Below are 23,642 nucleotides of genomic sequence, written 5' to 3'. Positions count from 1 at the left end.
TTGAGCCTGAGAGTTCAAGGCTGCAGCAGCAAGCCATGATTGTGCCATCGTACTCCAACCTGGGTAACAGAGCGAGACTCTGTCTCAAAACAAACAAAAAAACAAGACTCAGTGGGACAAGTCACTTCCCTGTGTAGAGGGGACAGGATTTGAACCCAGGTTGTTCAATGCCACATATTTGCTCTGACTCTTCCATCCACACCGTCAGATTACAGCTGAGTGCTGACGGCAAACTCCCAAATGAAAGTACGTTGGTAGAATCCAGTATCCCCACTCTGGAGTGAGCCCTTTCCTCATGGGGGAAGAGAGGCAAAAATAAAACTCATACAGAGAATAATTTCATGTTCTGATGCTTTAAAGAAGACAGGGTGGTATAATGGGAGTGACAGCAAGCTACAGGGTGAAATATTAAGGACGATGGCAAGCCACTTTAGCCAGCATGGTCAGGGAAGGCTGAAACCACCCCTGAAAACTTTATAATATTAATCAGAGAAGAAGGGAGGGGGAGAAACTAAAATCAGCCACACTTACAGCACACTCAACATTCATCATTAGGTCAGTTTGCTCTCTGACCCCTTCCTCATAGCTAGCTGTTTGCCTATTGCCCCAGAATCACAAAAAAACCCAGTCACAAGAGATGGTTCTCCTTAACTTAACTGCTCTACAGATAACATATTAAGCATTGTGAAAGGTTAAGTTTTCCATTTGAGATACCCTTTCAAGTCCTGCATACCAATGAAACTACTGATGTCCACTGATCTGAAGGACCCCACAGGAGCTGACTTACCAAAGAATGCAGCTTCCACATCATAATGATTTCATCCCCCTTACCCCAACCAATCAATGACTCTAATTTTCCAGCCCTTCACCCCCAAAGATCCCCTTAAAACCCCAGCCCAGAATTCCTCAAAGAGAGATTTGAGGGTTCCTTCCATCTCGGTTGGCTTCCCTGCAAGGGAATTTAATTTCCTTTTTTGTTTTTGTTTGTTTGTTTTTTGTTTTTGAGACAGGGTCTCACTCCATTGCCGAGGCTGGAGTGCACTGGCATGCTTGTGGCTCACTGCAGCCTTGACTTCCCTGGGCTCAAGCGATCCTCTCAGTCTCCTGAGTAGCTGGGCACGGCTACCATACCCAGCTAATTTTTGTATTTTTTGTAGAGTTAGGATTTCACCATGTTACCCAGGTTGGTCTCAAGCTCCTGGGCGCAAGCAGTCTGCCCACCTCAGCCTCCCAAAGTGTTGGGATTACAGACGTGAGCCACTGTGCCTGGCCATAATTAAACTCTTGTCTTTGCTGCATCCCCTGCTGTCTCAGTGTATTGGTATATTACTGTGCAGTGGGCATACAAACCTGTGGGTCCTGTAACAAGGCTGCTCTGAGGAGGAAGAGGCCTGTAGGGTGAGACCTGGACAATGAGAAGAAGCCATCCAGGCAAGGAATTGAGGGGGAAGGGTATTCCCAGGGAGGCAGACTGGCAGGTGCAAAGGCCCTATAATTGGACAAAGCCCAGAGAGCTGCAGGAACATCAAGAAAGCCCATAGGGTTGGTGCAGAGTGAATGAAAGGTCAGCAGGCGAGAGATTGTATAGAGCTATAGTAAGGAGGCTGGATTTTATTTCCAAGATGAGGAGCTGGGGACCAGTTAGCTAGAGGTGGCAGCATCCCTCTCCTGGTCCCTGGCTGGTCTCATAGACCGTCTGACCTTCAGAAAAGGACCTGTCTCTTCAGAGCCCACACAGTCCCAGATGCTAACAAGGGACCAGCCTCCAAATGTCATGGCCACTCACCTAGCTCTCCACCATAGATGGAAAAGTCCTTCTCCAAGATGACCCACTTTTGAATCTTCTGTGCATTGTTCATGACTTCCTGGTTCACGGCATTGATGCCTTGCTGGATGGCCTTGTAGACCAGGGGGTCTGGCTGCTTCACAATCTCAGTCACGGTGGATGCCTGGCTGCCCAGACCCCGACAGAAGTTGATGGCCTCGAAGTTCAGCTTGTCCAGAGGTTCTCCGTTCATCTGATTCATCTCACACTGCCCCCGGACACCTCTGTCACCACACATGCTCCTTGACCAGCACCCCTCCCCAGGCCCACAGACCAAGAAGTGGGTCTTGAACCCACAGGTGCATCCTCTTGACCCTGGGGTGGGGCCAGGGAACCCAAGACCTGCTGCAGAGACTTCCCCCAATGACAGCAAACCCATGTTACCTTCAGCGTCAGCAACATGCTCGGAAACTTCAGTTTATCTCCTACTAACATGGCGTTACTGATGATGGGGATCTTCTTCTTAACTAAGGTCTCAACGGGAATGGGGGGCACGTTTTCACCACCGGCAGTGATCAGGATTTCTGGAACAGAGCTTGGCTTGGTACATGTCCAGCCATGACAACGTGGAACCCCCAGTTTGAGACCAGCCTGGCCAACATGGTGAAACCCAGTCTCTACTAAATATACAAAAATTAGCCAGGTTTGATGGTATGCACCTGTAATCCCAGCTACTCAGGAGGCTGAGGCAGGAGAATCACTTGAACCTGGGAGGTGGAGGTTGCAGTGAGCTGAGATCGTGCCACCGCACTCCAACCTGGGCAACAAGAGTGAAACACCATCTCAAAAAAACAAAAACAAAAACAAAAACAAAAACCTAGCGGCCAGGCGCAGTGGCTCATGCCTGTAATCCTGCCACTTTGGGAGGCTGAGGTGGGCAGATCTCTTGAGCCCACAAGTGCTAGACCAGCCTGGGCAACACGGTGAAACCGGGTCTCTGCAAAAAAAAAATAGCTGGGTGTGGTGACACGCACCTGTAGTCCTAGTTACTCAGGAGGCTGAGGTGGGAGAATCACCTGAGCCTGGGAAGTTGAGGCCACAGTGAGTCATAATTGGACCACTGCATTCCAGCCTGGCCAACAAATGAGACCTTCTCTCAAAAATAAAATAGTACCAGCACAGAGGAAAACTCAAGAAAAGAATTTTAAAATTCCTTATGACCTCATTTTGGCACCCAGATCCAGCCATGCCTGAAGCCAGCTGACTTTTTGGCCAACTGGCCTTTTCAGTTATGTTGAGTCAACAGTTTTGCTTTTTTTTTTTTTCTTTCCTCAAACCTATTTAAACCCATCTTAAATGGGTTTGAGTAAAAAAGCACTAAGTGTTCTCCATCAGGTTTTAGCAAACTATGGCCCATAGTGGCCAAATCCAGGCCACTATTCAATTTTGTATAACCAAAAGCTAAAAATGAATTTTACATTTTTAAGTTGTTGGAAGTCAAAAGAAGAATTTTTTGACACATAAAAATTATGATATTCATATTGGCAGCTGGCCACACCCATTCTTTATGTGTTGTCAACAGCTGTTTTTGTGCTACAAATCACAGAGTTGAGAAGCTGCAACGGAGACACATATTTTGTGAACCCAAAAATATTTACTAAAGGGCCCTCTTCAGGAAAAGTTGGCTTATCCTTGTACTATACTTTCTTTAATCCTTACAACTCTGTAGATTATTATCCTCTGAAAATGCAGGAGAAGAAAATGGCACTTTTTTACTCAAGCCCATTTGAACCAGCTTGAATGAATTTGAGTTAAAAAAGGTAAAACTGTTGGCTCAATATAACTGAAAAGTTCAAAAGGTCTTTGGCTTCAGGTATGGCTGAAACCAGGTGCCAAAATGATGTCACAAGGAATTTCTTTATCCTTCTCTTACTGAGTTTTCCTCTGGGCTGGTGCTATTCTGAAAGGGGCTTCAGGAGGTTCCAAGGCTTGTCTTTTGCAGGTCCATCCTCCTAAGGGTGGACCACGGGATACCAAGTGACCAAGGGGTAACTGCTGGACAGGAGGATAGAGCTGGGTTGTACAGACTGAGGAGTTTCTGCACAGCTCCTCTTGGAAGGTGAGGAACTGGGGGTGGCCTTTGTGCTGCTACGCTGGGCCCTTAAATGTTCAGGGTGGGCCTGCTTGCAGGAGATTCCCAAAGAGCTCAGCCCCTGGTACCTTTGATGCGGCCGGTGACATAGAGGAAACCCAGACTGTCCAGCTGGCCTAGATCCCCAGAGTGTAGCCAGCCTTCGTCATCGATGGCCTCTGTAGTTTCAGTCTCACTTTCCAGATAGCCCATGAAGATGTGCCTACCCCAGAGGCAGATCTCCCCAATGCCATCCTTGTTCTGCTGGAACAGCATATTCTTACACCCAGTCAAGATCTTGCCACAGCTGCCGGGGGACAGAAGCAGAGAAACTGAGGCTCATAGAGCCAAAGTCAGCCACCCAGCTCTGCCTGGATCTTCAGCCTAGGTGCCTAATACTCTGCTCAGCTAGAGCAGGCTGGATATGCACCCCAGTGCACAGAAGGAGGTGTTTGCTGCAGTGTTTAATCCAGCATGTCAGATTCCCAAAGGCTTTGTGAACTGGGAAACCCAGCAGTGGCCAGGTGTGGTGGCTCACGCCTGTTATCTTAACACTTTGGAAAGCCGAGGAGGGAATATTGCTCGAGCCCAGGAGTTCAGACCTGGGCAACCTACGGAGACCCTGTCTCTACAAAAATAATAAAAAATAAAAGTTGGGCATGGTGCATACCTGTGGTCCCAGCTACTTGGGAGGCTGAGGTGGGAGAATCACCTGAGCCCAGGAGGTCAAGGCTGCAGTGAGTAGTGATCACGCCACTGTACTCCAGCCTGGGCGACAGAGCAAGACTCTGTCTCAAAGAAACAAACAAAAACAAAAAACAAAGAAAATCCAGCAGCATTGCAGGCTGTTTTTTTTTTTTTTTTTTTTTTTTATCTCCACATATGCCAGCAAAGAAAAAAATGCTTTTGGCTTAAAGATAGGAACAAAACCCTCATTTTTAAGAAAACAGGTAGACCTCTCTCTGCAGTGATTAGGACAGCTAATTTTAAGTATGACAACCAACTACAATCTCTTCAGAGGTAAAAGTTACTTTCATAAAACAGAGTAGCACTATTTGAAATCTGGGTTCTTTGTCTTACTTTTTTTTTCCCTAGAGATAGCATTGGCCAGGGCAGTTCTAGGATGCAGGAAGGGAAATATTTCCTCCTTGTGTTGCTGAGATCTCTTTGATTAACAGTTAGCAAGGCCAGTGGTCCCAGGATTAAATGTAGGTATTCCCCCGGTTAGCAAAAGAAAAAATGGAGACAGACCTGAGAAATTTAAAACTTACAAAGAGCTGCCTTATGATTTCCCCCACTGAAGCCTTTTTAGGTATGTAGAAAAATCCAGAAGCCATAAAAGAAAAGATCGATAAGTTCAACCATCTAAATTTGTGACCACAAATTTCTGCACAGTAAAAAAAATCTTAACTAAAATCAAAATACCAATGACAAGCCAGGGGATAAAATATTTGTAACTCATATGAAGGACAAAAGGCTGATTTTCCTAATATGTAAAGAGTGCCAACAAACCAATAATAAAGGGACCAATAATCTAATTTTTAAAACAGGCAGATAATATGGACAGACAGTTCATAGGAAAGGAAGTACAAATGACTTTTAAATGTATGGAAATGCTGGGCATGGTGGTTCATGCCTATAATCCCAGCGCCTTGGGAGGCTAAGGATTGCTTGAGTCAAGGAATTGAAGGCCAGCCTAGGCAACATGGCAAGACCCCATCTCTACAAAAAAATTTTTACAAAATTGCCAAGCATGGAGGCTCACGCCTGTAGTCCCAGCTAGTTGGGAGGCTGGGGCAGGAGGAATGCTTGAATCCAGAAGTTCAAGGTTACAGTGATCTATGATTGTACCATTGCACTCCAGCCTGGGCAACAAAGTGAGACCCTATCTCTGATTCAAATTTAATAAATAAACACATGTATGAAAAGATTTTTTTCAAACCTCACCCATGCTAAAAGGAGGGAGTCAGGGAGAGACAACCAGAAGATTCTATGACTGTGACAGCTCTCAGATGGGGAGTTGAACCTGAATTTGGTATTCTTAAAGTTTTCTTATCACTGGGTTCAACCTTGCAGCCTAGGGCAAGCTGAGCTTGGGAGAAAGCCAGGAATCAGCCATGGAGGTGTTTTGAGATGGAGGATCATGGGGATGAAAGGTGCTGAGGTCACAGGCGGTGAACTTGAAGGCAGAACTCACAAGTGACAAACGGGGAGACCATGGAATGTTTAGAGAGCCATCCCCCTTATCTGTGGGCTGTCTTACCATCCAGGGTTTCCCATGGTCATGCAGAGTTAAGACTTGGAGGCTGGAGAACAGGATCATTCTGGAGACACCATGTCAGGATTCCTCTTAACCCAGAGGCCCATCAATCCACCCACCTTCCCCATCTTGACCCCGTGTTATGGGAGGAGCAGGGGTCTGCCCGGGGGGCTGGTACCTTAGAAGCCTGTAGTTATTCTGGTTGGATATTGTGTGGGGTCCCGAGCTTTCACTCAACCCATACAACTCGCCTATAGGTATGTCCAAGCTTAGAAAGAACTCAGCAGTCTCTTGGTTGAGGGGTGCAGTCCCACTGATAAAAGAGTGACAGTGATCCAAGCCAAGGGATGTCTTGACTTTGCTGAACACGAGAGTCTTAGCCATGCGGTAACTCACAGGAGTGTTATATTTCCTGTGAACAAGAATGCCATCAAGTGGGAGGGGGCTGATGGGACCCACTGGAGAAGGCTGAGCCTCCTCACCAGCTACCCTCCCAGCCCTCTGGATGCTCCACCTACCCCAACATCTTTTTTGAGTTGACCTTGAAGCCAATGTTTCTTGCCCACACAAATGCCTTCTTCTTCAAGCCTGTGGACTTGGCACTATTTTTCTTCACCGTCTCATGTATCTTCTCCCAAATTTGAGGCACTCCAATGAAGACAGTAGGTTTTACCTCCTTTAGAGTACTTACCAAGGTGCCCTGTATGGAACGAAGCTAGGTTAGCCACAGCAGGGCCTTCTGTGCACCAGGGATGTCCATCTCTCCTGATCCACCCAACTTTGCCCAAGAGAACATTCCTTCACCGATCAGATTACGCAGGGCTCCCAACCAAAAGAAGACAACCCATTAACTGGGTTGGCCAATCAGATTTTTGCAGTCTCTCTAGGGATTTGATGAGAAGCATAAACTGGTAAGATATTTTTGGAAGGTAACATGACAGTACTATTAACATTTTAAATGTAACCTGTCAACTTCACTTCTGTGGGTGAAGGAATTCAGCTGAAGGAAAGACTCAGGCACACAAATAAACACATTCAAGATGTTCTTTGCAACACTTTTTTGTAACAGAATGGAAACAGCTTACAGGTTCAATGACAGAGGGTTGGCTAAAGAAATTGTGGTCCAAGCATGCAGTGGAATATTATACAACTGTTAAAAAGGATGCAAGATTCTCCCCCAAAGAGACCTATGAGTTCAATGCAACCCCTATCAAAATCTAGGCAGGTTTTTTTTTTTTTAAATACAAATTGACAAGCCGACTTTAAAATTTATATAGAAATGCAAAGGACCTAGAATAGCCAAAGCAATTTTGGAAAAGAAAGACAAAATTGGAGGACTTACTACCTGATTTTAAAATTTATTCTAAAGTAGGGTGAACAACCATCCTGGTTTACCCAGAACTGCAGGATTATATGAAATGTGAAACTTTCTGTTTTAAAACTGGGGAAGTCCCAGGCAAACCAGGAAAGTTAGCCATCCTGCTATGAAGCTAGTGTAATTTGTAATTAAGTCAGTGTGGCTTTGGCATAAAGATAGATGTGCAGATCAGTGGAACAAAATAGAAGATCCAGAAACAAAACCTTACATTTATGATCAATTGATTTTCAACAAAATGCCAAGGCAATTTAGTGGGGTTGGGGGGGGACTATGCAAATGCAAAACAAAATCAAACAAACACTTCCACAAAACTTAGGGTTAGAGCCTTATTTCTCAGCAAACATGAAAATTACCTCAAAATGCATTATAGCCCTAAATGTAAGAGCTCAAACTAAAAGCCTTTTGGAAGAAAACGTAGAAGAAAATCTCTGTGACTTTAGAGTAGGCAAAGATTTCCTAGATATGATACCAAAAGCATAAAAGAAAATAGATAAATCAAACTTCATCCAACTTAAACACTTTTTCCTCTTCAAAAGATTATTGAGGAAACAACAAGCCATAGAACTGGGAGACCAAGTATTTGCAAACCACAAATTTGGTAAAGAATTTGTAACCAGAATATATAAAGAACCCTTAACACTCAACAATAAGATGAGATATGCAACCAATTCTTTTCATTTTTAATTCTTTTCCTTTTCTTCTTTTCTCTTTCTTTCTTCTTTCTTTCTTTCTTCCTTCCTTTCTTTCTTTCTTTTTTCCTCCCCTCCTTTCTTTCCTTCTTTCTCCCCTTCCCTCCCCTCCCCTCCCCTCCCTTCCCCTCCCTTCCCTTCCCTTGCCTTCCTTTCCTTTCCTTTTTTTTTTTTTTTTTTGACACAATCTCCCTCTGTCGCCCAGGCTGGAGTCTAGTGGTACCATCTCGGCTCACTGCATCCTTTGCCTCCCAGGTTTGAGCTATTCTCCTGTCTCAGTCTCCTGAGTAGCTGGAATTACAGGTGCACACCACCACGCCTGGCTAATTTTTGTATATATATATATATTTTAGTAGAGACGGAGGAGACGGAGTTTCACCATGTTGGCCAGGCTGGTCTTAAACTCTTGACCTTAAGCAATCTGCCTGCCTTGGCCTCCCAAAGTACTGGGATTACAGGCGTGAGCCGCCGTGCCTGGCTTTTACTTTTCTTTTTACTAGTCATGCTAGCACAGAAAGAACAACCAAATTTTTAAATGGGCAAACTATTTGAACAGATTTCTTTTTCCAAAGAAGATATGTAAATGGTCAATAAACACACAAAGAGGTGCTCACTATCATTAATCACCAAGGAAATGCAAATTAGAATGGCAATAATAATAATAAAACAGATAATAACATGCGTTAGTGAAGATGTAGAGAAACTGTAACCTTCGCACATTTCTGGTGCACTTACTTCAGAAAACAGTCTGGAAATTTCTGAAAATATTAAGACACTGTTGTCGCTATTCAGATTCACAAGTTTTAAACATTTTGACAATATTAGGAGTTGGTAAGGATGTGGGAAAATGGGAACTTCTCAGGTCCTCTAGGTAAATGTGTATGTATTATGTATTCAGCCAAAAAAGGAAATACGTATTGAAGACCTAACACACCTCAGGCACTGAGCATGGGGCATATGAGAGGGATTGAGAGGGGCCAAGGAAATATTTAGCAGAGAGCTAAGTGACAAAGAAGAGTCAGCCCTGCAAAGAACAAGAGAAAGAACCTTCTAGAAGCACGTACAAAGGCCCTAAGATTTAGCCTGCTTGATGGAGAGTGTGGGAGGCAAAATATTGGCCCCCTAAAGATGTCCACGTTCTAACTCCTGGGACCTGTGAATATATAATCTTTCATAGCAAAAGGGACTTTGTAGATGGGATTAAGAATCTTGAGATGGGAGATCATCCTGGATGATCTGGGTGGCCCAGTGTCATCACAGGGTCCTTATGAGAGGGAAGCAGGAGAGTCAGAGTCAGAGAGGGGAAGAGGCTGCACTGCTGGCTGTGAAGATGGAGGAAGGGGCCCTGAGATAAGGAACATAGGTGGTCTCTAGAAGCTGGAAAAGTCATGGAAATAGATTCTCCCCAAGAGCCTCTAGAAGGAATGCAGCCCTGATGACATATTGATTTTAGCCCAGTGAGACCATTTTCAGACTTCTGACCACCAGAACTATAAGATAATAAATGGACCAGGCGCGCTTGCTTATGCCTGTAATCCCAGCATTTTGGGAGGCTGAGGCAGGCAGATCACTTGAGGTCAAGAGTTCAAGACCAGCCTTGCCAACATGGTGAAATCCCATCTCTACTAAAAATACAAAAATTAGCTGGGCGTGGTGGTGCATGCCTGTAATCCCTGCTTGGGAGACTGAGACATGAGAATAGTTTAACGTGGAGGTGGAGGTTGCAGTGAGTTGAGATCATGCCACTGCCACTGCACTCCAGCCTGGGTGACAGAACGAGACTCCATTTCTAAATAAATAAATAAATATTGTTTTAAGTCACTAAGTTTCTGTTCATTTGTTGTGGCATTAACAGGAAACTAATTCAGAGAATGTAACTTGGGGAAAATGTCAGAGTTCTTTTCTGGCTCTGTTTGCAAAGTCTAGACATGTAGAAAATCACTGTAAAACAAATTAGTCAGGCATGGTGGCACATGCCTGTAGTTCTGGCTATGGGGGAGGCTGAGGTGGGAGGATCCCTTGAGCCCAGGAATTTAAGGCTGCAGTAAGCTATGATCATGCCACTGCATTCCAGGCTGGGTGACAGAGCACGACCTTGTCTCTGAAAAAAAAAAAAAAAAAAAAAAATGAAAACAATATTTAGAAAAGAAAGTGTTCTCTCACATAACTACTTTGCAAAACCTACCAATGAATGATATCCAGCTAAATCAAGGAATAATCCAAAAAAAGAAGGCAAAGACCCCAGAAAATAGGGGATCCAACCCAGGAATGGGAAGAAGGGATATCCCTGTATGGCAGCTTGTAGAAGATGCTGTTGATGTCCTATCAGATCTCTAGTAGCCCACGGTTCCCTCTTTTCCAGAAAACCGCCCTTACTTAGAAATAACTGGGAAGTTATGCTCCCTATCCCACATGGGTGCCTGAGCCCGCAGCTAATGACTATCTGAGTTGGGGTTACAAAAGCACAGCCTCCTTGCCTCAAAGTGGAACAACTCTGGTGTCATTCATGCCTCAGAGCTTCCTATGGGATCAGTCTGAAGTTACAATCCAGCTGAATGTACGTCCTTTCTTGTTTTTTTCCCCCCAGCCTATCCTCCTCTCCTCACTTCCTTTTGGTTTTCACCTGAGAGCTCCCCATTGATAAATCACAAAGATCTCCAACTCAGATTTTGCTTCCAGTGTACCCAACCTAGGACAATCTAAAACAACAGTCCAGCTAAGTGCAAAAGGATGGAGGAAAAAAATAATGCAATGAAGCTGGGTGCAGTGTCTCATGCCTGTAATCCCAGCACTTTGGGAGGCCAAGGCTCACCTGAGGTCAAGAGTTTGAGACCAGTCTGGCCAAAATTGTGAAACCCCATCTCTACGAAAAATACAAAAATCAGCCAGGCATGGTGGCACAGGCCTGCAGTTCCAGCTACTTGGGAGGCTGAGGCACGAGAATTGCTTGAACCCGGAAGACAGAGGTTGCAGTGAGCCGAGATCATGGCACTGCAACTCCAGCCTGGGCAACAGAGCAAGACTTCATCTCAAATAATAATAATAATAATCAATGAATATTTGAACATTTGGAGAATATTGATAAGCATGTGACAGATCAGATGGAGCAACTGGACATGTATGCAAAAACTTCACCAAATTGGAAAAGAAAGGCAACTATTAATTCTGGGAAAAACAAAAAGTTGTACCAAACAGGAAATGGAATATATAATAAACTACTTGGCTCAGTTAACTAAGAATAATTTATGTTGAGAGAATGGGGAAGGAGAAATGAGAAGATGGGAGAGGAAGGGAGCTAAATCCTCACCACAATAGAAAGGCAAAAGATAATACTTAAAGGGTATAAGTCAAGAAAAGGTGGTATAAAAATTCAACGAATATATGCATAATCCCAGTAAGTAGAATAAAATGAAGACCACAAACAACATCATATCAATTCAGATCAGACTTTGCTGCCAAAAACTCCTGTTTTTTGGAGCTTTTTAGATTTGGGAATACTGACTTATAAACATACACACACACACACACACTCTTTACTTTCAATACCAAGTACATCTTTGTCTTGGGTTGTTCAGTGTTCAATCTACATAACCATACATGGATGCCCTGACTCAGATAAAGATAAAAACTAGGAGAATGTAGCCAGCTGGTTAAAAAAAAAAAAAAAAAAAAAAAAAGTTGTTTTATTTGGTCAGGTGTTTTTTAGAAAAATTTACTATTATTATTGGTTTTTGTAGAGGTGGGGTTTCGCCATCTTGCTCAGGCTGGTCTCAACTCCTGAGCTCAAGCAATCTGCCCACCTTGGCCTCCCAGAGTGCTGGGATTACAGATTGAGCCACTGTGCCTGGTCTTGTTTTTAATGCTTCTAAATAAAGCATTAAGATGAGGGCAGAGATAAAACCGTTAGACCTGGGGCTTCACCCAAAAAGTCTGTCAAATGATTAACAACCATCTACTCACCTGTGCTGCCCAAGAGGATGAAGTGGGAGCCCCAGGTCCTTACTCAATCTTACCTTGAGAGCATCTGCTTGAGCAAAGTATGTGAGCGCCCCAATCTTTATGGGTACCCAGATGTCCATCATCTGTGCTGCAATATGGCTGAGTGGGAGATAGCTAACCACCATCTCATGCTTTTCTGTCAGTTTAAAGTCCTTTGCCACTGCTCCTGCCATCCACGTGATCTGTAACATAAGGGACAATCCAAGGTGCCTCACTCTCATAGAAGGGCCATTTTGTTTTTAAATTTTTGTTTATTTATTTTTCAGACAGGGCCTCACCCAGACTGGAGTGCAGTGGTGTGATCACAGCTCACTGCAGCCTCAAACTCCTGGGTTCAAGGAATCTTTCCATCTCAGCCTCCTGAGTAACTGGGACTACAGGCACACACCACCACACCCAGCTAATTTTTTTTTAACTTTTTTTGTAGAGAGGGGGGTCTCACTATGTTTTACAGCTTGGCCTCAAACTCCTGGCCTCCAGCGACCTCCTGCCTCAGCCTCCCAAAGTGCTAGGTTTACAGATGTGAGTGACCATGCCCAGCCTGGAGGGCCATTTTAAATGTATTTAGCTAAATAAATAAACTAATTAAGTAAACACTTATAAAGCACCTACTATGACCAAGACACTGTCTTCATACTTTACAAACACCAAGTCATTTAATCATCATAACACCTGGGGGTTGGTAACTATAATTCTCCCAAAATTTTTGGAGCTTCACCCAAAAAATCTGTCAAATGATTAACAACCATCTTCTCATCTGGGCTGCCCAGGAGGATGAAGTGGGGGCCCCAGGTCCTTATTCGATCTTACCTTGAGAGCATGTGCTTAAGCCTAAAGTATGTGAGTGCCCCGATCTTTATGGATACCCAGATGTCCATCGTCTGTGCTGCAGTCTGGCTGAGTGCGTGTGTGTGTGTGTGTGTGTTGTTTTGTCATAAGTCAGTATAAGGCACCTTGGATTGTCCCTTATGTTACAGATCATGTGGATGGCAGGAGCAGTGGCAAAGGACTTTAAACTGACAGAAAAGCATGAGACGGTGGTCAGCTACCTCCCACCCAGCCACATTGCAGCACAGATGATGGACATCTGGGTACCCATAAAGACTGGGGCGCACACATACTTTGCTCAAGCAGATGCTCTCAAGGTAAGATCGAGTAAGGACCTGGGGCCCCCACTTCATCCTCTTGGGTAGCCCAGGTGAGTAGATGGTTGTTAATCATTTGACAGATTTTTTTGGGTGAAGCCCCAGGTCTAACGGTTTTTTTAATCAGGGAGAATTATGTGAAAACAGAAGCACAGAGTCCTTAACTAACTTGCCTGAAGTTAGGAGGAGTTGCAAAATTTAGCAGGCAGCTTTAGGAGTGGGGAGGTTGCAGACCTCCTTGGGTCGAATGACAGAACTCAGAAAACTGGATTCAGCAAGTGTCCCAGAGTCAAATCCTGACTCCACTGTTTGCTAGACATTTGGGCTATTTACTTAAAATTCCTTGTGGCCTTTATTGCCTATCTTTAAAGTGGGGACAGAGGCTTCTCAGGTCCAATATAGAACTATGGAACCAACATGGTCAAACAAAAAGGCTACCCATAATCCCATCATATAAACACCCCAGCAATTAGCATTATTAGCATTTTTCTTTCTCCAATGCATATGTGGATGTAAAGTTTTAGTGTACCTATAATTTTGTCACCTATATTTCTCACTAGTGTCATAAATCTCTAGTGAATAGTTACTTCGTTAATCCAGCCACCCAGACCTCCTCGCTGTTCCTCCAATGCACCAGGCATGGTCCAGCCTCAGGCCTTTGCACTGGCTATTCCCTCTGCTTGGAATGCTCTTTCTTCAGCCTTTTCCCTCACCGCCCCCCACCCCCATGGCTGGCTACTTCTTGAACATTAAGTCTCAGCTCAAATGTCACCTCCTTAGAAGGGCCATCTCACACCATCTAAGGTGAAAGTGCCATTGACTGCCTAAGTCTGTACGTACCATGTCACACAAACTGAATGTTTTCATTTTTTCATTTCTTATCTGTTCCCAAGGTCCAGATTGAGTCTGTCTTGTTCGCTGCTGTTTCCCCTGCTCCTGGAATATTCCCCAGTACATACTAGGTGCTCAATGAATTTTTGTTGAATGAATGAGGAAATAGAAGGAATGGTTAACTGCAGTAAAGGACATAAAGCAGTCAGCCCAAAATATCCCTCAAGGCTAGTTCCACTTCTTTCCCTGGGCTCAGGATGAAGGCTCCCATAAACCTTGTCATGCACAGTCCAGGGTTCAAGGAACCTAGCACACTTTTGTTGAGAGAAGGGGCTTGGTGTGTATAGTCTGTGATGTACAATGGTTTAGACGCTTCTGGTTCAGATCTCAGTTCAGAGCTTCCCTTGCTCTGTGATCCTGACTGAGTAATTTCCTCTGTCTGAGCCTCAGTTTTCTCATCTGTAAAAGGGTTAGTGACAAAATCTTCCTCGTGGGGTTTTAGTGAGGGGTTAAAATGTGTTTATCTGAGCACAGAACATAGTGTTCCATACATGGGAGAAACACTGAGCTGTAGACATCTGGCGAGAATCTAAGGCTACCTTTAACTTCTTGCTATAAAGATGATGATGAGACAGGGTCTCACTCTGTCACCCAGGCTGGAGTGCAGTGGCAGCATCATAGCTCACTGCAGCCTTGAACTCCTGGGCTCAAGGGATCTCCTCAGTTCAGCCTCCCGAGTAGCTGGGACTACAGGCATGTGCCACCATGCCCAGCTAATTTTTAAAACATTTTTGTAGAGATGAGGTCTTGCTGTGTTTCCCAGGCTTCTCTCAAACAATCCTGGCCTCAAGCAAGCCTCCTGTCTCGGCCTCCCAAAGTGCTGGGATTACATACGTAAGCCACTGCACCCAGCCAAATACAATATTAATAGCTATCCTTGACATGGCTTCCTATATGCCAGGCATTGTTCTAAGCATTTTATGTATATGTGGTAGATTAAACAGAGCTGCAGATTCTCTGCTACTCCTCCCATTCTGAGGTGGAATTTGTTTCTCTTTCCTTTGAGACAGAATTGGTCCAGTGATTTGTTTTGTCTGACAGGAAGGAGCAGAAGGGATGCTGCGGAAATTCTGGGACTGACAAATCTTTGGGACCACTTGCTGTTGGGGGAGTCAGCCACCGTGTTAAGTTCAAGAGCGATGTCCAAGTGTGGTGGCTCATATTTGTAATCCCAGCACTTTGGGAGGCCAAGGCGGGTAGATCACCTGAGGTCAGGAGTTTGAGACCAGCCTCGCCAAGGTGGTGAAACCCTGTGTACTAATAATACAAAAATTAGCTCGGTGTGTTGGCACACGCCTGTAATCCCTGCTACTCGGGAGGCTGAGGCAGGGGAATCAGTTGAAATTGGAAGGCAGAGGTTGCAGTGAGTCGAGATTGTGCCACTGCTCTCCAACCTGAGCGACAGAGCAGACTCTGTCTCAAAAAAAAAAAAAAAAAAAAAAAGTTCAAGAGTGATGTCCTCATGTTGGTCCTGTAAGCTGCCCACGGACAGCATGACCCTGCCCAGAGCCCTGTGGCCTGGGCTTAGCCTGGCTGACAAGTGTCTTCTTCCCTATTGTGGAAAGCCTTGTGGTTTGGAACCAGAAGGATATGAATGAGAATCTGCCACTTGCTAACAGTGTAATTGATACGTGATGGCTGACAAGGGACATCAGATGTCAGTTTTCAGGAAGAAGATCAAAGTTACTGGTAAAATGGATACATCTTGAACTGAAAATGGAGGAAAGAGAGGCAGGACCTATTGGAGTGCCCACAGGAAGAAGCTGCAGTGTAGAAAAGGAAAGCTGCGAGGGCCTGGCAAAGATCAGCTCCTGAGGAACTCAGAGCCCCATGGAAAGGATAGGTGGGAGTGCTTCTTTGCTTCCCACTCCCCTTTGACAATATCCTGGTCACTAAACTGTCAGGGAGCTCCTCTGCCCTTGCAACCCAGGCCAACACCATCGGTGCTGATTAGAGAACTTCCCAGGGACAGAGAACCAGGTGGTCAGTTCACACAGGCATGCCCACACTCCCCTCAGACCTGAACTGAGACAGCAGGCACCACACCGGTTGTACACCTGTGGTGCCACTGCCCTGCCTGGGAATTCTCTGCCTTTGACCCACCGCACCACCAGATTCCCCTCAAACATACCCCACAATGCGCTGTGACTTTGGCAAGCACAGGGGACCAGTGAGCCTCTGGGGGGGCCGCAGGATCCCTGAAGATCTAACCCTTGGCATGGGTAGCCCCTAAAGGAGGAGGAGAACGCAGCCCACCAAAGCCCCCCTTGGGACAAAGGAAATGTGGGTGTGGCACAAACCACTGGAGTGGGCAGCACCCATGCCTTGGAAAAGACATGGAGAAGGGATCATTTCCCACCTGCCCTCCCACCCCACACTGCTGCCAGAAACTAAAGGATGAAGCCTTTATAAACAGAAGATTGTGAGCCCCATGACAGGGGTGTGATAAAGAAGCAGACTGCATTCCTGCTGGCTCAGGACAAGAAGCTAGTGCACTCCCTGCCCCTACCCCTGAGACCTCAGTGCACCCCATCATGATCTCTTCCTGCTACCTCCATCAGGGTATGTATGCCTGCTTGGCACCAGCCTACTTGCTGGTTCTCTTTTAAGTGCAATCTACTGGACTGCAGCCTGCACTGCACCATCAAACAAAAATCTTGCTACTGGAAGGGTTTATTGACAGTGCATGAGATAAGCCTCCTGGGACCTCCACACCCTCAGTCCTGCAGGAGATAGTGTTGGCTCTTATGTCCATTACATCATTACAACAAGCAGCATCTGAGAAAGCCACTGCACAGAAGCTACCCACAACCATGAAACCCATACAGACCTTAGCCACTGCACAGAAGCTGTCCACAATCACGGAACCCGTACAGACCTTAGCCACTGCACAGAAGCTGTCCACAACCATGGAACCCATACAGACCTTAGCCACTGCACAGAAGCTGTCCACAACCATGGAACCCGTACAGACCTTAGCCACTGCACAGAAGCTGTCCACAACCATGGAACCCATACAGACCTTAGCTACTGCATAGAAGCTGTCCACAACCATGGAACCCATACAGACCTTTGGCCCCCAAAAGCACTCAGAAGCAAGACCATACAATCATACACAACATACACCACAGCCATACCCTCAAGGGAAACTAGAATTAAAAAATACAAAAGCCCCATCCAAACAATAGAAGATTGAAAAACAAGAAGTGACAGCTCCCTCAGATAAGAAGGAATCAGTGCAAGAAATCTGGCAGTAGAAAAAGCCAGTGTTTCAACACCTCCAAAGAATCTCACCAGTTCTCTAGCAATGGGTCCTCACCAGATTGAAATGTTTGAAATGATAGATAAAGAATTCAAAATATGAATTGCAAGGAAACTTAATGAGATCCAAGAGAAAGTTGGAATCCAATATAAGGAAACTAGAAGAACACTTCAATATATGAAATACAACATAAATATATTAAGAAAAAACCAAATTGAACTTCTGGAATTGAAAATTTCACTATAGGAATTTAAAAATATAGTTAGACTAGACCAAGCAGAAGAAAGAATTTCAGAGCTTGAAGAATGATCTTTCAAACAACTCAGACAAAAGTAAAGAAAAAAGAAATAAAAAACCCCAAAGTATTTGAGAAATATGGGATTATGTAAAGCAACCAAACCTATGACTTAAATGCATTCCTGAGAGGAAAGAAGAAAAATTAAGCAATTTGGAAAACATATTTGAGGGAGTAATACAGGAAAATTTACCTAATCTTGCTAGAGAGGTCGACATCTAGATCTGAGAAATCCAGAGAACTCCTATGAGATGCTATACAATATGGCCACCCCTGAGGCATATAGTCATCAGACCAAGGTCAGTGTAGAAAAACAAAAAAATCTTAAAGGCAGCTAGGGAAAAGGGCCAAATTACATATAAAGGAAATTCCATCAGATGTACAGTGGATTTCTTAGCAGAAACCTCACAAGCCAGAAGAGATTGAGGGCCCATTTTTAGCCTTCTTAAAGAAAAATAAATGCCAGCCAATAATTTTATATCCCACCAAACTAAGTTTCATAAATGGGAAATAAAATATTTCTCAGATAAGCAAATGTAAAGGAATTTGTCATCACTAGATCAGCCTGAAAAGAAATGCTCAAAGGAGTTCTAAACATGAAAACAAAAGAGCAATACTTGCTACCATAAAAGTACATGTAAGTACAAAGCCCACAGACCCTATAAAGCAACTATACAATCAAGACTACAAAGCAACTAGCTAAAAACACTATGACAGGAACAAAACCTCACATATCAATATTAACCTTTAACATAAACATCCTAAATACAGCACTTAAAAAACATAGAGTGACAAATTTGATAAAAAAATAATAAATAAGACCCAACCTGCTGCCTTCGAGAGACCCATCTCACATGTAATGATACTCAGAGGCTCAAAGTAAAGGGATGGAGAAAGATCTATCATGCAAACAGAAAACAAGTAAGATGAGAGGGTGCTATTGTTTTATCCAATAAAACAGATTGTAAACTAATGACAGTTAAGGAAAAAAAAAAAAAGACAAAGGCATTATATAATGATAAAGGGTTAAATTCAGCCAGAAGATCTAACCACCCTCCCAACATCAGAGCCCCCAGATTTATAAGACAAGTACTACTAGACTTAAGAGACAGCCATACAATAATTGTGAGGGACTTCAACACCCCACTGACAGACAGAACATTGAGGCAGAAAATAAAGAAATTCTAGACTAAATTGGACAGTTGACCAAATGGACCTAATAGACATCTTCAGAATACTCCACCCAGTGGCCACTGAATATATATTTTTCTCATCTGCACATGGAACATTCTCTAAGATTAACCACATGCTAGGCCACAACAAAAGTCTTAATAAATTTAAAAAAATCAAAATCATACCAAGCATCTTCTCAGACCACAGTGGAATACAATTAGAAATCAATACCAAGAGGAACCCTCAAAACCACACAAATACATGGAAACTAAGCAACTTGCTCCTTAATGACTTTTGGGTAAACAAATTAAGGAAGCAATAAAAACAATCTTTGAAACAAATGAAAATAAAGATACTTTTTAAGTGGGCTTTATTCCTGAGATGCAAGGATGGTTCAACATACACAAATCAATAAATGTGATTCATCACATACACAGAATTAAAACCAAAAGCCATATGATAATCTCAATGGCTGCAGAAAAAGCATTTGACAAAATCCAACATTCTTTATGATAAAAACCCTCAACAAACTAGGCATCAAGGAATATACCACAAAATAATAAGAGCTGTCTATGACAAACCTGCAGCAAACATCATACTGAATGGGCAAAAGTTGGAAGCATTCCCTCTAAGAACTGAAACAAGACAAGGATATCCACTTTCACCACTGCTATTCAACATAGTACTAGAAGTCCTAGCAAGAGCAATCAGGCACAAACAAGAAATAAAAGATGTACGGATAGTAAAATAGGAAGAGAGGAAGTCATTTTATCTCTGTTCACCAATGATATGATTCTACATCTAGAAAACCCTAAAGATTTCTCCAAAACACTCCTAGATAAATGACTTCAATAAAGTTTCAGGATACAAAATCAATGTACAAAAATCAGTAGCATTTCTATACACCAATAATGTTCAAGTTGAAAACCAAATCAAGAATTCAATCCCATTTACAATAGCTACACAAAAAATAAAATACCCACAGACACATTTAACCAAGGAGATGAAAGACTTCTACGAGAATAACTTTTCAAAACATTGATGAAAGAAATCACAGATGACACAAATGGAAAAACATTCCATGCTCATGGAAAGGAAGAATCAACATTGTTAACATGACCATACTGCCCAAAGCAATCTACAGATTCAATGCAATTCCTATCAAATTACCAATATGATTTTTCACATAATTATATAAAACAATTCTAAAATTCATATGGAACCAAAAAGCCCAAATAGCCAGAGCAATCCTAAACAAAAAGAACACAGCTAGAGGCATCACATTACCTGACTTCAAATTATACTACAAGGCTATAGTAACTAAAAGAGCATGGTACTGGTACAAAAATAGGCACAGAGATCAATGGAACAAAATAGAGAACTCAAAAATTAAGCCACACAGAACCAACTGATCTTTGACAAAGTCAACAAAAATAAACAATGGAGAAGGACATTCTATTCAATAAATGGTGCTGGGAAAACTGGCTAGCCATGTGCAGAAGAATGAAGAAACTAGAAGAAAACCTAGGAAAAATTCTTCCAGACATATGGCCTAGGCAAAGAATTTATGACTAAGACCACAAAAGCAAATGCAAGAAAAACAAACATGGACAATTGGGACTTAAGAGCTTCTGCACAGCAAAAGAAACAACGAAGTAAAGACAACCTACAGAATAGGAGAAAATATTTGCAACTATGCATCCAATAAAGGACTAATATCGGCCAGGTGCCCTGGCTCACACCTGTAATCCCAACACTTTGGGAGGCTGAGGTGGGTGGATCACTTGAAGTCAGGAGTTCGAGACCAGCCTGCCCAACATAGTGAAGCCCCATCTCTACCAAAAATACAAAAATTAGCCAGGTGTGGTGGTGGATGCCTGTAATCCCAGCTGCTCGGGACGCTGAGACAGGAGAATCGCTTAAACCCGGGAGGTGGACATTGCAGTGTGCTGAGATAGTGTCACTGCACTCCAGCCTGGATGACAGAGCAAGACTCGGTTTCAAAAATAAAAAATAAAAATAAAAAAGGACTAATATCCAGAATCTATAAGGAACTTAAATCAATAAGAAAAAAAGCAGCCCCTTTCAAAAATGGGCAGTCTTGCTCCAGGATCTATGCTCATAACCCCTGTGCTAGGAGAATGTCTTACCAGACATGCAGTCACTAGGAGCATAAATACTAGCCAGCATAGAAGGGAATATCCTGTTTAATCAGATTTCTCTCATTCATTCATTTCCCAAAAGTGGACTGAGTCCTCCTGCTCATCAGGCACTGCAGTTACAGTAGTGAATAAGACAGAAAACCCCTGACCTCAAGGAGCTGATGTTCCTGATAAACAAATGAGCATGTAATATGTCAGTGTCAAAAAATTCTAAGGAAGAAGAAAAGTAGCCAAATGGGAATTAGGTAGTAATGGGGTGGTTTATTGTTTGCTATTTCAAACATGGAAGTTAGGGAGGGCTTCACTGAGGAAGTGACACTGAGCAGAGACCCACCCGAAGGAGGGGAGGGAACAAGCTGTGTGGCTATCTAGGGAAAAAAACTTCCCACGGAGCTCATGCAAAGACCTCGAGGCAGGCAGGACTTGTCTGGTGTGTTGGAGGAACAGCAAGGAGGACCGTGTGGCTAGAACAGAGTGAGCAAGTGGGAGAGAGGGAGGAGAGGAGAGGAGAAGGGAGATGGGGCTAGGCTTTCAGTGCCTTGTGGGCCTCAGGAGACTTGGGCTTTTACCTGGAGGGAAGTCGGAGCCATGGAGGGCTGCGGACAGAGGAGGATTGGGACTTGACTCAGGTGCTCACAGGCACTCTTCTGGTGGCTGTAGAGAGGATAGACTGGGGGGTGAGGGTGGGAGTTGGGTGGGAGGCGGGTAACCGGATGGGGTAGAAGCAACCACACAGGTCCAGGGGAGTGATGATGGAGACTGGGACAAAAATAATTTTTCTCTATCATGCATCATACAATTGAGTTCCAGGGCTTCTGTAATGTCTGAACTTTGAATTTTTACTCCAACGATGTATTGCCAAACTTGAAGCCTGCTTTCCTTGTTGTTATAGCAAAATACATTTATGCATCAAATTTTACAGGAAGCCAAGTTTTAATTTATGTATAGACCCTTAGTCCTGGGCCTGCGATGTTGCTCACACAGACAGTGTGGGAGAGTCAAAACCATAGTTGTAGAAAAATCAGAAAACTTCTAAGAGGCCTTGAGCTAAGATTCAGGAGGAGGAAAGGAGTTCTGCAAGAAGGAGACAGCGTTGGCAAAAGATTTGGATTCATGTTAAAATGAGAAATTCAGAAAAGATTTCCAAGGTTTGGATCTAGGATCGGGACCTCCAGACCCAGGGGGATGATCCTAGCTCCACACCTTGCTATAGACCACTAGCTGAGACAGTGTATTAAGGAAGTGGAGGCTGACCTTTGCAATCTTCCATTGCTGACCTTGCATGGGCAAGGCCCTCTGCCAGAATTGGGCACTCTACTCTCCCCATTTTACAGATGGGCAAACTGACACACAGTTTGGTGATGTCATATGACCAGTGTCACAGCAGCTTACATGGTTACTTACAAGTAGCAAAGCCAGGATTCCAACACTGAGGTGGTCCGACACCAGTGTGTGCTAGTAACTATTACCCTAGGCTGGCGGGGGTGGGGCCAGGGAAGCATTTACAAGGTAGAAATGCTTCATTTAAAAACCAGCAGGCCGGGTGTGGTGGCATGCACCTGTAGACCCAGCTGCTTGGGAGGCTGAGGCAGAAGGATCACTTGAGCCTGTGAGTCTGAAGCTTAAGTTCACAGTGATTGTGCCTGTGAGTAGTCACTGCACTCCAGCCTGGGCAACATGGCAAGATCCCATCTCTAAAAACAATTTAAAGATAGACCAGGTGCAGTGGCTCACGCCTGTAATCCCAACACTTTGGGAGGCTGAGGCAGGCAGATCACTTGAGGTCAGGAGTTCGAGACCAGCCTGGTCAACATGGTGAAACTCCATCTCTACCCAAAATACAAAAAATTAGTTGGGTGTGGTGGCACTGGCTTGTAGTCCTAGATACTCAGGAGGCTGAGGCACGAGAATTGCTTGAACCCAGGAGGCAGGGGTTGCAGTGAGTGGAGTGCCACTGCACTCCAGCCCGGGGGACAGAGCCAGAGTCGGTCTCACAGAAAAACAAACAAACAAAAACATACACACACACAACTGAAAAATAAAGTAGGCCAGGCATGGTGGCTTATGCCTGTAATCCCAGCACTTTGGGAGGCCAAGGCGGTGGATCACCTGAGGTCAGGAGTTCAAGACCAGCCTGGCCAACCTGGTGAAACCCTGTCTCTACTACACATACAAAAATTAGCCCGGCGTGGTGACGGGTGCCTGTAATTCCAGCTACTTGGGAGGCTGAGGCAGGAAAATCACTTGAACGGAGGCAGAGGTTGCAGTGAGCCAAGATTGCACCACTGCACTCCAGCCTGGGCGACAGAGCGAGACTGCATCTCAAAACACACACACACACACACACACACACACACACACACACACACACACACACACACACACACACACACACACACACACACACACACACACACACACACACACACACACACACACACACACACACACACACACACACACACACACACACACACACACACACACCTCCT

At 44.1% G+C, this 23,642-nt stretch overlaps 1 protein-coding gene across 13 annotated transcripts in view; it reads right to left on the bottom strand.

The window, feature by feature from the left end:
• Nucleotides 1–23,642, bottom strand: part of ACSBG2 (acyl-CoA synthetase bubblegum family member 2) — a 91,059-nt gene that overhangs the window by 3,424 nt on the left and 63,993 nt on the right. For 3 of the 13 annotated variants that reach the window (XM_054539442.2, XM_054539441.1, XM_054539443.1), the window contains 7 exons: nucleotides 12,237–12,404; nucleotides 6,675–6,856; nucleotides 6,335–6,568; nucleotides 3,986–4,203; nucleotides 2,210–2,349; nucleotides 1,787–2,033; nucleotides 1,352–1,405 (listed from right to left, as the gene is read on the bottom strand). In XM_054539442.2, coding sequence (XP_054395417.1) covers nucleotides 1,352–1,405; nucleotides 1,787–2,033; nucleotides 2,210–2,349; nucleotides 3,986–4,203; nucleotides 6,335–6,568; nucleotides 6,675–6,856; nucleotides 12,237–12,404 — 1,243 coding nt within the window. Of the gene's footprint in view, nucleotides 1–1,350; nucleotides 1,406–1,786; nucleotides 2,034–2,209; nucleotides 2,350–2,484; nucleotides 2,583–2,669; nucleotides 2,763–3,985; nucleotides 4,204–6,334; nucleotides 6,569–6,674; nucleotides 6,857–12,236; nucleotides 12,405–23,642 lie in introns of those variants that run through there. The other 10 variants (XM_054539447.1, XM_054539444.2, XM_054539445.1 and 7 more) reach the window with 7 other exon arrangements.

Source organism: Pongo abelii, chromosome 20 (assembly GCF_028885655.2).
Source record: "Pongo abelii isolate AG06213 chromosome 20, NHGRI_mPonAbe1-v2.0_pri, whole genome shotgun sequence".
NCBI lineage: Eukaryota > Metazoa > Chordata > Mammalia > Primates > Hominidae > Pongo > Pongo abelii.
This window is presented reverse-complemented; position numbering and strand designations above follow the sequence as displayed.